Source organism: Belonocnema kinseyi, chromosome 10 (genome assembly GCF_010883055.1).
Source record: "Belonocnema kinseyi isolate 2016_QV_RU_SX_M_011 chromosome 10, B_treatae_v1, whole genome shotgun sequence".
In the NCBI taxonomy this organism is placed as follows: domain Eukaryota; kingdom Metazoa; phylum Arthropoda; class Insecta; order Hymenoptera; family Cynipidae; genus Belonocnema; species Belonocnema kinseyi.
This window is the reverse complement of record NC_046666.1, coordinates 69,140,625-69,157,570: the sequence shown is the minus strand read 5'-3', so window position 1 is coordinate 69,157,570 and position 16,946 is coordinate 69,140,625. Positions and strand designations below refer to the sequence as shown.

The following is a 16,946-nucleotide window of genomic DNA, read 5'->3' as shown; positions in this document are numbered from 1 at the left end:
ACGGCTTAAATTAATTTATCCTGTCAATTTATTAGTGTCCAAATTTACCCCACATGTCCGAAATTACCCCGTTTCACGGTACTTCTCTAAATTTAAGTTTTTAATTGAAATATAGGAGGTGGAACTTACAGCTTAGATTTTTAGGACAAATTGAAATTGTAGGATTTACGATTAGATTAGACAATAGGTTTAGGGTAAATTAACATAAATTTAAGTGTTCTGAACTAAAATCTTCTTAGAATTTGCTTTTCAGCTCTTGTGCCACTGACCCTAGTCCACTGCCTTGAGACATTTCTCCAGTCGACATTCCACTCCAATCACCAGTTCCGACGTGGCTGATAGTGGAGGGGACATCGAAATGGAAGCACCCTCGCAAATTGGGACCTTCAGTCGCTGTCGCTTCAGTCTCAGTCTGTCTGGAATCCACATGCGGATTACTAATAGCTCAGATATCTCTGAAATTTATCGGCCTACCACAATCTAAGCTGATTGTTGCTTCGAGTCTGAAACGGAAATTTGGGTCGAGTTCGACGGAAGTGTTAAGGTAGGCCATACATTTTTTAATTGCTCATATTTTTAATACTGACGCAATTGAATTTGAAAATTCTGAGTGGTCTTCTAATTAGAAAAATAATATGGACGTCATCTGCAAAAATCATTATTTTTGTTTCAAAACATAATGGAATTTAATCAAAGTGTTTTCCAATTCTGGCAGAGATAAAGATATATGTTAACCTCAGGCTAAAACCGGTTATGAGAACTCTTTTCGTAACAGAATATAGCTTTCTGTCGTGAAAATAGTTCCCAAGTAAGAAATGAGTAAATTCTATTATTTCAGTGATATTTCGAAAGATAATTGTCAAAAATCAGAAATCTTTAATAATTCTTAATAATGTAAAACGATAGATTATTTTATACAGGAGAAGTTAGAATAAATATGTCTTTCTTGCTTTTTAATTTTAATTCATTGACGTCGTGAATAAAAGTAATAATGCGAACGCACTGCAAGCAGTATTTAATCTGCGCCATTTCAGCTTCAAAAAAGGGAGTAATTTTGGTAATTTTTTTAGACCAATTTAATGTTATTCGATAGCACATGAAACTATGTTATTGTAAACTAGATCCAGTTTTGATTTCTATGAAAAATAAATATTCTCATACATTTTCTATTAATTTAATGTTTATACAGTTTTCTACATTTGTACCTACATTCCACACAAGTTCAAATTTAACAATAATACAAATTTTAATATTTTTTTAATAAAAAGTTTTAAAAAAAGTTTAAAACCACGTGCGGAGACACCTCTTATCACACACAAACTTTGTTTTAATGCTGTGTATTTGTTTGATAAGATAAGGAGGCGTCAATATATGACGTGATATTTTTGCGAAAATCATCACGTGAAATGCGAAAGCCCCCCACGAAGTAATGATAATTAATTCATTATTCCCCGCGAAGATTGATAAGATTACAATAAATTCGTGCAAACGGAATATATCGCTGGGAAGTCGTGAAAAACAATTTTCGTAATAATGGGTCATCCATATGTTACGTATATATTACAATAATTACATTAAAATGTTATAATAACGTTATAACGATTTCAATATCGATATAATCAAATTAGTATTTTGACTTTTTCCCAATCATTCTGTAGAATAATATCCATAAGAACAGTGTCTGTTTTATCATTTTTGAAATTACTCGTGCTACCCCAATTTATTCAACATTTTTTATGTGACTTTGGTTTTGCACTATTTACGAAATATACCAAACATTAGTGAAACTACATTACCAGTGGCTGTACCAAAAATTTGTTTATAATAATGACCATTAAAACATAAATACACCGAATTGAAAATAAAATTGATAACCTTCGGAAATTCCTCAAGTGTTCAATATTCTAAATTGTTTAAAAATTTAAAGTCATGGGATTTGAAAAGACTGTATAATCTCGTTATATTAAATTTTAATTAACGTTCATTATGATCGCAATTGTTCATCAAGTAATGTAAATTTTAATTAATAATCATAAATTGAAATTAATATTGAAATAGCTAAATTACTTTTTTATTTAAATACTAGATTTTATCTCAGCAAAAATTAGATGCAAAGATATAAGTTGATATGTTAATTGGAAATTTTATATAGTAAAAAGATGTTCTTAAACGGCAAATACTCAGAAAAAGATGATTTGATTCAAAGAAATATCCCTTGTTTCAAAGAAAAGGGTTTTTTTCTTCCAATGAATTATTTTTTGTTAAATGAAGGAAATTGTGTTAAAGAAACAGTTTGTTTAATTTAAAACAAATATTTTTCTGAGTGAGTCTGGAATTCTGAATTTGATGTTTCCCATTTTCGACACTAATCCAATTTGAAGTTATTTACAATTGAAAATTCGCCAATTTTAATTTTGAATGTTTATAGTTTAAAATCATGAAAACTTAAAAAAATTATTGTAATGGATGTAATTTTTAATGTTTTTTTAATCATTCAATTTCGATGATTTACAATTGAAAACTCTTCAATTATGAAGTTGTATGTTTAAATCAAAATTCTTTAATTTTTATGATTTCGAAAATCAAAAGTTATTAAGTTTCAATTCTGAATCTTCCAAATTAGAAAAATTGCAAATGTAAATCATGAAAATTACAGACTTTTCAATTAAAAATGTTGAAAGTTAAAAACTGAAAATTTTAAATATTTACAATTAAAAGTTCTACAATTTTAAAGAGCTACAATTGAAAATTATTCAATTTTTCAAATTTATATTTGAAAATTATGTAATTTTGAATGTATAAATCAAACTTCTCAAATTTGTATGATTTTAAAAGTCGAAAGTTAAGACTGTTTAATTCTAAATCTTCAAAATTGAATTTTAAAAATATAGATTTAAAACTTGTTCAATTTTTAAGATTTATATTTTAAAGGTATGCAATTTTGAACGTTCTTTTTTTAATAGTTCAATTTCGATAATTGTAATTAAAGATTAATTAATTTTGAACGTTTATAATTTAAAAGTTAGTAGTTTTGATTATTTGCGATTAAAGACTTCAATATTTAATGCTCAATTTTTTATATTAGAAAATAATGCAACTTTGAATGCTTTTTTTTTAAATAGTTAAATTTTGAAGATTTAAAATTGAAATTTGCCCAATTTGATAGATTTGTAATTAAAAATTCTTCGATTATGAACATGAATATGCAGTTCATTTTTTAAGATTTACAGTGAAAATTTCTGAAGTCTCTTTTATATTTGGCTAGAAGGCGGGGTCCAAATCATTTTCTGCGACTTCTTACATGTGGAAGGGGTTAAACATTGTCAAAAAATATGTTATGTAATTTATGGATGGCCCCTAAGTTCGAAAAGCGTATTGAGTAAAAAAATATATCTATTTTCTCTCAAAATCGAGTTTCTGTCAGAAAATTAGCAAGACAACGAGCAACACAATATTCCACAACACGCTTATGAATTCCAATTCAAGGTTAATTCAGTTTATTTGCCAATGAATTTATCAATGCTCTTGCCTCTGTTACAGAAACATCGGAATATTTTTTCAACATCTACTCTTTGCATTAAGTCGAATATGAAGGCACAATGAAAAATTAAAGATTTAAAAAATTTGAATGCTGAGTTAAAAAATTTCAACTTTTTTTTTGGTCCACGATTCAAATTTACTTTCCAATAAATAATAGTATTATAATACACTTTTGAAAATTATTAATATGATGATATTTTAACAAAAATAACATTGTAGAATGTGAATTTCCACAGTAAACCTCCATTTAAAATTATAAAGTCTGTTAAATATAATTATGAAGATACTTGATTAAGATTTATGGGTGTAAATTAAAAAGCTGACAATAGCATGTTCCTGGAATAGTGTACTTTATTATTTTCTCTTACTAAATTTTATTTTTATTATTCTTGAAAATACAATTAAGTAAAAAAATAATTACCAGAATATTGATTTTTTCGCGGTCCTCGTTTTGTATATAATATCTGTAGAAGCGGACTGGGATTTCTTTTCCCCACTAATAGCCTATCTGTCAATTATTTTTTATTTACCCCGTATCAACATAAATTTCATTAAATATAAGTAAATGTCGTCCGGTAAGGTGCCCCGGACTACCTTTTTTCAAACTTACGACGTTATATCATTAAAAAAAAGCTTTAGGTCTAATTTTTAAATACATATATTTTTAAGAATTAATTTCAGAATTACAAAATAAAACTTTTACAAGATAAACCTGTTCCGATTACGCTGCAATTCTATGAATAATTAATTGGTAATTATTAAGTAATAATAATTAATTAATTAAAATTAAATAATTTAATAATTATGAATTATATTATTACTCAATAAACGCCACAGACATAAATCAAATAACTTTATAAGAAATTAATAATCCACTCAAAGTTAAATATCTTTAATGGTGGATATGCGGGTATCCTAGAGTGTGTCCGTGACTCATGTATGTTTTAAATTTCATTATTTTTGCAAACAAAAATCTTAAATAAATTCGAAATACATGCAAAAATTCACCGTCGTGGATATCGGGGAACCCGGAATGTTTAACAAAAAAGTTATTTGCTACAAATTAAGTTAGGTGCAAAACGTAAAATAATCGATATTCCCCTTATTTTTGAACCTAAGAATAATTTTAAATCAATTTAAAGTAATATTTTACTTTTATTATAATATTTTGCAAGCTTAAAATCATTTCTGAACATGGAATCTTAACAAATAAACATAAATTTATGCAAGGAATTGATGTTTTATTAAAATTAATCTATGTAATTAACTTCAAAAAAAGTAAGACGAAAATAAGAATTATTAAGATAAAGAAGACAAGAGAAACTCCATGAAGACTAACAATACTTCCTGGAACCTTATAAAATTTATTAAAGTACATTGAGAGCATTTAAATCTCCTTAAACTCATTGAAATCCTCGGAAATCTTGTGAAATCCTTTAAACTTCTTTAAAATTCTCATGGAATCTTTTAGAATATTCTGAAAACTTATACGACCTGCAATACTTTAAAATCCCTTGAAATTGTATAAAGTTCTGCAAAGTTACTTACAATCTTTAAAAATGCTCTAAAAGGTTTTGAAATCCCTTTAATTTATTAAAATCTATTGAAAATTCCTTAGAATCTTTTAAAAATCCCTGAAATCTTCGATTGAAATCTATTAAAAATTCCGTGTAATCTTTGAAAATATCTTAAAATATTTTTAATCTTTTAAAATACCCTAATATATTTCAAATTTTCTGGAATACTTTGAATTTATTGAAATTAATTGCAAATTCATCGGAATATTTAAAAATATCCTAAAATATTCCAAATCCTTTAGAATCTTTTGAAATTTGGAAATGCAAATTTGGAACAGCCCTTCAAATATTTGAATTCCTGTGAAAATGTTTAAAATGTATAGGAATATTATCAAATGTTTAAAATTTTTTCATATTTATTGAAATCTCGCAAAAATTCTTCGACATTTCGTAAACTCCCTTGGAATGATTAAGAATGACCTAAACCCCTGTTAAATCATATGAAGCTCTTTAAAATCTTTATAAAGTTTAGGAATTTTTTCACTCTAATTAAACTTAAACATTTTTTTAATTAATTATGGAAATCTTTGAAATAATAATTAATGTCAGTCTGTTCCTGTAAATATTATATAAAAAAATGTCGCGAAGAAAAATCAATAGAATAATAATTTTACTCTGGTAATTAGTTGTTTAATTAATTGTATTATAAAGTATGAAGATAAAATTTTAATTTTTGTATTTTAAGCCTCGAGAAGCAGATCTAATTGTTATTCTGACTTACAAAATATCGTAAATGTTTTGTATGAAAAGATCGTAATTAACTACAAAAGATTATAATGATAAATTAAGAGAGTTCTTCTCAGGCTTTTAAATCATTATTTTTACACTTATTGTAAATACTATGAATAGAAAAAGATGTTTTATGTTGATCTGAAATCGGTTCTTTTCCACTCAATTCAAAATTGAATTATTCCAATTTTTCGATTTTTACCCTTGCATGTACGATAATCATGTAATTACAGATTAAGTTAATTAAATTATTGTCTATGATTTTAATTATCAGTGTAATTGTATTTTTAGTTATAGCTAACAATTTCATTTTTATTTTTAACAACAATATTAATTTAATTTATAGCAAACTCAACATGCCAGTTGATATACAAAGTGTCCTAATCAGCGATCCCGTGGACGAGAAGTGTGTGCAATTGCTCATTAGTCACGGGATTCAAGTGACACGCAAATATAAATTGTCAAAAGAAGACCTTATCAAGGAACTACATGTAAGGAATCAATTTTCATAGTATTAGGTATATTTCTATAAGATATAAATAGAAGATTTAGTCATTAATTTGTATGCATTTATTTTTTCTCCATTCTTTTCAGAACCATCAAGCTCTGATTGTGAGGTCGGAAACGAAAGTCACAGCAGAAGTTATAGAAGGCGCTTCTACTCTTAAAGTTGTAGGAAGAGCTGGCACAGGTGTGGACAATATTGATGTCGCAGCTGCCACAAAAAAAGGAATTATTGTTTTAAAGTAAGAATTATATTTTCTGGATAAGTGGATAATTAAACGTTACATTTTCTACAATAATGGTAATTCGAAAAGAGTTTAGACTGCAGCATTATCTGCTTTAGAAATATCAAACAATGTGAATTTAAAGTGCACCACTTTTAATTTTTCGAATTTCGAAATAAATTGAAGCTTAACACGAGGAAATTAAAATAGAAGCTTTTTTAATTTAAAATAAATCTAGTTGGAACAGCTAGGACTTTAAAATTTACAATTCTATTTTTTTTAAATGTACCGTTTCAGAATATCAGAAATTTAATTCCAGTTCTGCCCATTTATAATTTTGAATCTCAAATTTAATTTTTAGTTTGGAAGGTATTTTTATTTTCAAACGTTTTTATTTTAAAACTGTACCATTTTATATGTCTTAATTTGAAATCTGGTTAGTTTTGAAATCTTCAATTAGACATTTTCGAGATTTTGAAAGCTTTCAATTGGAAATTTTTGGCCGATTTCAAGCAAAAAATGATTAAATCGAAGTCATTCAAGTTTGAAATCTTGAATTTATTTGATCCTGAAAGCTACGGTTTCACAATTGTAGAATTTTAAATACTGTGTAATTTTTTCCTTCAAAATTAACACACTCAACTTAGAAGTTTAAAGAAAATTTTAATTGTTCAACATTTATCGTTTTAGTCCATTTTCCCCAGTTTAAATATTTTAATTTTTAGTTTATTTATTAATTAACAAAAAATTTTCGTACATAAAAAGAATCACAAATATAAAAATTTTCAAAATTTTATACCTGAGGTATATGAGATTTCAAGTACTTCTGCTTTAAAATCTGGATCCAATTTCAAAAATTGAACGCGAACTAGATTCGAAGCGAAATTATTATCTTTTTCAAAATACACAATAAAAAAAATTAAAATTTGTATAAAAAGCGTTTTGGGTAAAAATATAAATTAAACTTCTTAGTTGAAAATTAATCTTTTTTGTTTAAAATTCAATTATTACACTGTAAAAAAATCTATTGAATTTTACATCTCTGGTGGATGTAAATAAAAGGACCCTCGTGTATCAGAGTAACTTTACGAATCTGTTGTGATATTCCAATTCGGCCTATAATTTTACACGCGAAAATGTAAAATTCATTATGTGAAAGAATAAAATATAAAATTTATCAGGGCGATAGGTTTCGAACACTCGAAGCTCAAACTTCGTAGAATTTCATGGAGATTGAAGAAACACAAGCCGGGCACGTTACCACTTACCTAAAAAAAATAAGATACTACGGATATTTTTTTGATGCTTAAATATTCCGTAACAAAAGTATGAAATATACGTTTTGAATAACCGCATTATTGCCGTTCCAATAGCAGAAAATGTAAAAGGCAAAATAGGAATAGCTCGAATTCGGTCTATTTTTGTGTGAAAGCTGTCAAAAAAGTTGAACATATCTGTCAATTTCCTCACATTAAGAATAAAAATGCTCCAAAATTGAAGGATGAAGGCATCGATAAACAACGAACACGAGTGACGCTTTCGTATTCACATATTATATGATTAATTATTCTAAATTTTAAATTAATTATAAATAAAAAAATTTACAGTTTCCGCCAGGGCAAAATTAAAGTTAAAATTAAATTAATGTAAAGTTCGTACGAGGAAATGTCTAATTTTATTTTTATCGAGTGTGTAATATTACACTGCTGTTCGAGGGTCCTTTTATTTACATCGCTAGAGGATGTAATTTCACATACTTTTGTAAAATCACACAGTGAAGTGTGTGATATTTACAATGATACAATATGTAATTTTCCGAAACTTTGTAATTTTACACAAATATTTTTTTACAGTGTATAGTTAAAGGTTCATAGTTTTAGTTGAAAATTCATGTTTATGGTTTAAAATTCAACTATTTTAGTTGAAGATTTATAATTTTAGTAAAAAATGTAACTATTTTTTTGGCTGAAAATTCTTTTTTTTCCTAACTGAAAATATAATTAACTATTCCAATTAAATGTTCCTACATTAATTTCATCTAAATATTCACTGTATTTTAAGTAAAATATTTCAGAAAAAAATTTAAGAAATTACTAATTATGTTTTTAAAATTATTTAACTTATTGATTGTTCTAATATATTTGCGAACATCTTACAAGATCAAATCTCACAGCAAAGTGAAAGCTTTCTAAATTAAACATATCGATTAAATAAATCGAAAAGGAAAAAACCATTATTTATAATATAGTTCCTCATAATTTTGTAATTTAAATGATAAGCTTGTAATTTTATTCACAGTACGCCTGCTGCAAACAGTATTAGTGCATGTGAATTAACCTGTGCTTTGATATCTTCGCTGGCGAGAAATGTAGCCCAGGCCTGCCAATCGTTAAAGGAAGGAAGATGGGACCGTAAATTATACTCCGGATTCGAGTTATATGGAAAAACTTTAGGAATAATTGGCATGGGCCGTATTGGACGCGAGGTAGCAATTAGAATGCAATCTTTTGGAATGAAGATTGTGGCATTTGATCCTATTTTGAAGGACGAAGATGCAGTTAAGCTGGACATCAAGAAATTAAGTCTTGATGAAATTTGGCCAGTAGCGGACTATATTACTGTTCATACACCTCTTATTCCACAAACTAAAAGTAAGCAACATTCTTTCAGGGCGGCTGCTGGCCCGGGAAATTGGGAATTTGATAAAACCGGGAAATGACAGTGAATTTATTTTTTGACCGGGAATCTTACAAATTTTTAGAAAAAAAAATCTGTCAAGTTTTAATTTTAACAGCTTTTTAAATAATTAGTAGAATTTGTATCTGCTTCAATGATGATATTATTCAGTTTATAATGTGTAATTAAAAAATCTTTCCTTTTAAACATTTACCATATTAGATTTTATTTTTAAGCATACATTTTTCATGCAAAGAATTTATAAATGCCGTTTTAAAAACTTGAAATTTAAAATTAAAAGTGTTTGAAACCGACAATTTTTGATAAACAAACATTTTTTGTTGATCAACTGTAAATTTAAATTATAATTTACATTAAGAATTAATAATTGAATAATAATAAAATTGATTTTACAAGACGATTTGAAATCAGCTCAAAATTTAACAATTTCCAGAGCGTAATTTCAATTTTTTAAAACTTCATAATAATATTATTTATTAATCGATTAATTTTTATTTAGTAATTAATTCTTATATTCAAATGTATTAAATTTCAAGTATTGTTTCAGTCTAAAATTTCATAATTAAAAATTTGAAGTTTTTTAATTAAGAAAAAGATCAATTTCTTAGTATTTAGAAATATTTGACTGTTAATTTAAAATAAGTGATTAGGAAAAAAATATTTAAAACTAAATAAATACAATAAACTTTGGGCGTTATAATTTGAATTGTAATTTAGAAGCTTTATAAGAATTGTGAAAGGCTTCAAAAGAATAAAAAACATTTTCTTAAGATTCCCAGGAAAATTGAAGATGATTTTTCTGTTTTTAAAAATTAAATTTTAAGCGAATATTTAATAAGATTTCCAAAATTGTAAAAAATGAATCTGGAAGATTTTAAGGAAATATTTTTTATTTTGCAAGATTTTTCTTAAAGGTTAGGAAAGATTTGAGGAAAAATTCAAATAATTTAAAAAAATGTAAAACAACATGTAGACTTTTTCAAGATTTTGAAATCGAATTTTGAAGCTGTTTAAGGATTTTAGAACTATTTGAATTAAAAATAATTTAATTTATAATTTAAGATGTATTCAGTTTATAAAAAAATGTAATCGCTTAATTTTTAATGTTTCCAGATTAAAACAGCCTTAAGTAATTTGCAGCTCAGTCTTTATTACTTCAAATGGAAAAATGTTTAGCTTCAGAGTTTGAAATTTTTAATTTCATTGACTGTGAACATTTTTTGCGAGCCGGGAAATGACCGGTAATTGTTTTCTTCGATTAAAACGGCCACCCTGTTTTTCAACTGTTATTTTGATTCAATGACAATTTACTAAATTCTATTTAAAGCTGTTTCAATGAAATTTTCTTCATCTCTTCATAACAAACCCCCTTTCTTTTTTAAGATGAAATCTAATGATAACATTTTGTTTTTAATTTAGATTTAATCAACGCCACAACTTTGGCGAAATGTAATAAGGGCGTTTATATAATCAATGTTGCACGAGGGGGCATCATTAATGAGGAAGATTTGCTAGCTTCAATAAAAAGTGGCCATTGCGGAGGAGCCGGATTGGATGTATACATCGAAGAACCACCGAAAAGTCCGATCACTTTGGAGCTTATAAAGCATCCAAAAGTTGTCGCCACTCCTCATCTAGGTAAGCAATCATTGAGAGATCATTGTTTGTAATTTTATTTCGATCGTGATTCCACATTTTACACAGATGTGTGTTTGTTTAAATATATAAGTTTCCTGATTTTTCCCCTGACTAATTTTTAATATTCCCTGACTATTAATATTGAAAGTCCAAAATTCTAATCTTGTAACATTTTTAATATAGAATCTTTTATAAAAGGAATAAATCAATTTTTTATTTAAATTGATAAATTTTTTTTCTTATAAGTGACTCATTTCTAACACAAAAAGTAACTAAAAGTGACTATTGTACATTAATACTGTTATATTGTTTTTAATATAATAGAATTTTTTTAATTTGATGGAATTTATAATAATCCCAGGTGAATTTTAACGAATTCAGGATAATTTCGAAATACTTCAAAACAATTAAAATTAAATTCAAAAGAATTTAAATAAATTGAAAAAATGCCATTGATTTCAGTAAAATTTGACTGAATTTAGAGGAATTTAAGGGAAATGAAAACAATTCGTTGAAATTCATAAAAATGTAAGGTGAATTAAAAAAAAAGAGGATTGAAAGCAGTTCAAAAATATATAAAAATTTCGTTGAATTCAATAAGTTTGAAATGAGTTTAGGACAATTTGAAGGGAATTTGAAGGAATTTGATGGAATTCTTTCAAATTCCAGACGAATTTAAAAGACTTGAGGATAAATTGAGCAAAAAATAAAAAAATTCAATCCAATGAATTCAAATTAATTTCAAAATATTATAATATTCAGTAAACTTCTATAGAATCGGATATTTCTTGAAATCCTGGAGAGTTTATTAAAACCCCTTGAGAGTTTCTAAAATCCCTTAAAATCACTTAAATCCTCGGAAATCTGATAAAAACCCTTGGAATCTTTTTAAATATTTTAAAACCTTAGGGGTCCTGTAAAATCGTTCCATATCTTCAAAACGTGTATGAAACTCTTTACAACCTTACGAAATTTTTTTGACACCCATTATTAAAATCCTTGGATATTCCTTGAAATTTTTTCAATGTCTTGAAAATGCCTTGGAATCATCTAAATTTTCCGAAAATATTTCAAATGTTTTGAAACATTTTTAATTCCTCAAGACTCTTTGAAGTTATTAAAAATGCCTTAGAATAATTTAAAATACTCTCAAATATGTCAGATCCATTGAAATCCAATTAAATTACTGAAATCCATTAAAAATTTCTTTGGATTTTAAAAAATAACCTAAAATCATTTAATTTGTTAAAATCACTTGAAATTATTGAAATTTATTTAAAATACACTAAGATATTGCAAATCCTTTAAAATCCCTTGAAATTTTTTTTGGAACTCTTGAAAATTCATTGGAATATGTAAAAATACCCTTAAATCTTTCAAATTCCTGAAAATCTTTAAAAATGCCTTAAAATAATTAAAAATTTTTGAAATACATTAAAATATTATAAAATCTCGTAAACTTCTATACAATCTGATATTACCGGAAATCCTGGAAAACATTCTATAGGGCTTTCAAAATCTGTCAAAATCATTGAAATCCCCAGAAATCTAATAAATCCATTCAAATCATTCAATCACTTGAAAATAGTTCAGAATCTTTTAATATCCCCTAAAATATTTAAAATCCTTTGAAATCTTTCGAAAACACTTGAAATCATTTGAAATTTCTTCTAACTTCGCAAAGCTCTTACTTTTTTTAGATTTCTTCAAATCTTTTAAAATATCCTAAAATATTTTTATCTCTTTGAAATCTTTTGAAATTCCTTGAAACTGTTTAAAGTTCTTGAAAAGTCTTCGGATTTTTTTTAAATACCCTAAACTCTTTAAAATTGTTTGAAGTTCATTTAAATTATTGAAATCTGTTAAGAATTTCGTGGAATCTTGAAAAAAAAAACCTAAAAAATATTTCAAAATAATTTATTTATGTTCTTTTCATGTTTTAAAAGTTTGTCAGCCCTGATTATTCTTGACATTTAATTAAAGTGCTTCTTACAGAAATATTCTGACTTTTTCAATTTCTTTTTCAAAATCCCTGACTTTCCCTGACAAACAAAATTCCGTGACTTTTTACTGATTTTCAGGATTTTATTACTCCTGTATGTTCCATGTTTTCAGGAAAAATGAGAGTTTGTCAACCTTCTAAAAAGACTTTCTTTTTATTATGTAATTATAATAATACAATATATAATTGATCAAAGTTGTGTGGTAAACTAATAACAAAAAGCATTTCTTCTGATTAACTTAATTTGTCATTTAAGCTATGTTTGGTATTGATGCTAGTTATAAACAATTCCCTATTTTAGTAATCTCTCCTAAAATAAAAAAAAAATAAAAATGAGAATAAATATTTCACTTAATTATAAAAATAAAAATTTGATTACAGGTGCCAGTACTGAAGAAGCACAGCAACGAGTTGCTCTGGAGGTAGCCGAACAATTTTTAGCACTTTCCGAAAAATCTAAAAAGTACAGCCTAACTGGTGTAGTAAACCCCCAGGTTTTAAAGGCCTAAGTACTGACTACTTTTAATTACTGAAATATTACTTATTATTCTACTAGTCCTCGTTTATACTTATACTTATCAAAAAGATAATAAACATAAGCGTTTTCTTTTTTACTCGATTCTAAAAAATGGTTTTGAAACATTTTTTGAGTCGGAGTAATAAGAAAAATAAAATATGTGATTGTATTTATACATTTTTAAATAAATATGTAATCCTTGAAAATAAATTTGAAGGTGTTCACAAATTTATTCACTTTCCTTCGAATTATAAGTAGAGAATCTTAGTCAATTAAAAAAAAATTAGCGAGACAAATAACAATTTAAAAAAAAAAATGTATAAAAACACTACTTATAGTACGTTCTGATAAAATAGTATACATCCGGTTCAGTGTTTTTGTTTCATTTAAAAAAAAACATAAAAATTTCAATATAAATGGTAATTAATTTTTAAAAAAGCTATAGCAATCACTTTGAGTTCTTGAAATTTGGTACGATGAAATTTTGGAAAATTTTCAAATCATCAAGTTTTAAAATCTAATTTTTTAGACATGTAATTTAAAAATAAATTTCTAATGGCTCAAATTATTAAACCAAAACTTTGAAAATAAAAAATTATATAACAAATAACTATGCTTCATAATAATTTATTCATGATTAACAATTGAATAAGGTCAAGTTATAGAGAATTCTTTTCCCAGGAAAATTAGCTGTCATTCATTAAAATTGTATCACTTTTAAAAATCCGGAAAAAGGGATAAGATAAAAAGTGATGTCAATATCCCAAATTTTTAAATGATGTTTTTTGTATAATTCAAATTTTTTTCATGTGGAATATTCTTTTCTCCTTGAAACGACATCATCAGTAATAAAACTGTATTTTTTTAAAGTATAATTAAATATATTTTAATATTTATGAGAAAATATATATAAATTGTGGTTACAATCGAGACAAATTTTCAAAAAAATATTGTACATGAATTTTTAACAAAAAAAGGTTAGTTTTCAATAATATAGTTGAACAAATCTTCAACAAAAAAGTTCAATTTTCCATTAAAGAAATGCATCTCCAAACAAAAAATTAATTTTCAACAAAGAAGTTCAACTCTCAATCCATTAGTTGACTTTTGAACCAAGAATATACATTTTCTAGAAAAAAAGAAAACAATGTTAACAAAATACATGCATTTTGAACAGAATTGTTCATTTTTCAACTAAAAAAGATAAATTAACAATAGAAAGTGGAATATTAAAATTTTCAGTAAAAAAATTAATTTGAAAAAAAATGTTCAATAAAATAGTTAAATTTTTTAACCAAGAAGTTATATTTTCGAAGGAAAAGATTAATTTTAATCAAGAATTTTAATTTTCTGCAAAAAAACGAAATTTAAACAAAATACATTAAGTTTCAAGAATGAAACAGTTAAACTTTTATTTAAAAAACTTAATTTTTAATAACAAAATTTCAACCAATTAGCTACATTTTCTCTCAAAAGAATTTTCAACAAAAAACATGAATTTTCCACTAAAAATAAAAATAAAAATAATTTTATCTAAAAATGGAGCAGTTACATTTTCAGTCAAGAATATTATTTTTCAACAACAAAAATTCAGAAAAAAAGTTGATAACTATTTGGATTGCTTATGTAAATTACTGCGGATTATCTGGATTACTCTAGATTACCAATGTACATCCGGTCACAATTTGATTTCCACGGATTACCAAGTAGTCCAATGGATCTGCACATTTGAATAACTAGAAATATAATTATGAGAACTCTGAAAAAAAACTTGACATTAAAATTTAAAAAACAAATCGAAACTTTTTTATCATGAAACAGCTTTCAATATACAATATAAACTTAAATCCTTGCTAAATACTTTTAAAGACAATAAAAAAGAAAACGAAACTCTTACAAAGCTCATGCTTTATATTCCTCTGAAATAGCGTAACGTCCTTCAAGCAATTAAAACCGGATGAATGAAATTTGCCTGGAAATTCTAAGACTCCACTTGATCTTTGCTCTGCATTAATTTGATGAGTTCAATAAGGCGACAAGAGTAGCCAAATTCGTTATCATATCAGACCTTGACGTCAAAAATACAAGAGTAGGTGTTGGTAATAAAATCGGAAGAAACAACGTTATCTTCCGTATGTCCCAAAATTCCGTGAAGAGGACTTCCTTCTCAAGCAGCTTCCTTCATCTTCGCCTTAACTTCATCATATGTCGCTGTTTTGCAAAGACAAACCGTTAAGCCTACAACTGACACGTTGGTAACTGGAACTCAGAAAGCCATTCCCGTCATGAAATTTTTTTAATAATACATCGCGATTTCAACTATTAGTGTAATCTCCAATGAAATTGCTTGAAATCCTTTGGAATGTTGTAAAATACCCTAGACCGAATCCTACTTAAGTCAGGCAGAATCGCAGAATCTCTTCGGGACGAAATATGTTGTTTTTTAAAGGAAGTTAAGCGATACATATTTTTCCGATTTGCAAAAAGAGAATTTTCTCAAGTTATGCGTATTTGAATGTTGTGCTTTGTTCTTCAAAAAACCCTAATTGTTTTCATTAAACCTCTATAACTTTTGGCGTAATGGAGATATTTATTATTTTCTTTTTGATTCTATTATCGTTCATCGTCAATAGATTTTCTCAAGAAACGCACAATTCAATTTTTTGCCAATTTATTGTTGAACTTGTACTTTATCGAAGAAGATATCTTGTAAATTTGATGCTGGCCAATTGACTTTTATAAACAAATGGAGAGAAAGAGATACATTCACGGCACTACTCCTTGATTTTATTGCGCTTTGGCGTAAGAGCTACAATCTTGAAACCCTTGTTTTTAAAGCATAGGTCTCCAGTTTCAGGAATTAGGCCACGCCCCTTTTCTCTAAGGTCTCGAATTCTATGCTTTCAGATCAAAGAGTCCGAGATTTCAAATCACGTTAAAATTTTTGGTATAAAATCACGCGCTTCCGTGAATTCATCTCTTGAAATTTCTCTCCGTGCAGGAGAACTCTTTTCTTATAATCGATTTCTCTACTTTCTCTTGGGAGCAATGACATACGCAAAAAAAGTCTCTTGTTCTTTTGCAATATTTTTCATAGTTTACGCGAAAAATTAAAAGATTACATTTTTAGAATAATTTGTATATTCTTATAAATATTTTTTTAAAGTTTCTACTATTACAAGAAAGGCATCTCATCAGCATCATGTGGTCTAAGCCATTTTTGAGGTCGGGTGAATTGATTTTTTTTTCGCAAAAATGTAATTTTTGAATTTTTCTCGTGAACTATGAAACATATCGCAAAAAAAACAAGCGGAATTTTTCATGTAACTTTTTTAGACGTGCAAACTTTTATGTAAAAATTTTTTTGTTTCTGTCATTGTTTCCAAGAAAAATTAGAAGAAAGTTTTATTGTAAGAAAAAGAAATCTCCTGGCTACAAAAGTTATTTAGCAAGCATCAAACTTACAAGATATCTTCATTATCAAAGTACAAGTTCAAAAAAATGGGCAAAAAATATAA

The 16,946-nt window shown here is 26.5% G+C and overlaps 1 protein-coding gene across 1 annotated transcript; it reads left to right on the top strand.

The window, feature by feature from the left end:
* Window positions 1–320: 320 nt before the first annotated feature.
* On the top strand, window positions 321–13,496 carry LOC117181929 (D-3-phosphoglycerate dehydrogenase). The gene is made up of 6 exons (XM_033374950.1): window positions 321–544; window positions 6,193–6,337; window positions 6,441–6,592; window positions 8,873–9,225; window positions 10,691–10,909; window positions 13,293–13,496. Exons 2-6 carry the CDS (start codon window positions 6,203–6,205, stop codon window positions 13,418–13,420), a joined length of 987 nt encoding a protein of 328 aa, XP_033230841.1. The 5' UTR covers window positions 321–544; window positions 6,193–6,202; the 3' UTR covers window positions 13,421–13,496.
* Window positions 13,497–16,946: the final 3,450 nt, after the last annotated feature.

Excerpts from the sequence above, each read along its gene's own strand:
- LOC117181929 (XM_033374950.1), top strand. The coding sequence starts at position 6,203 with ATGCCAGTTGATATACAAAGTGTCCTAATCAGCGATCCCGTGGACGAG. Across the intron at positions 6,338-6,440 it reads ACCTTATCAAGGAACTACAT|AACCATCAAGCTCTGATTGT; the intron begins GTAAGGAATCAA and ends CATTCTTTTCAG. Across the intron at positions 9,226-10,690 it reads TCTTATTCCACAAACTAAAA|ATTTAATCAACGCCACAACT; the intron begins GTAAGCAACATT and ends TTTTTAATTTAG.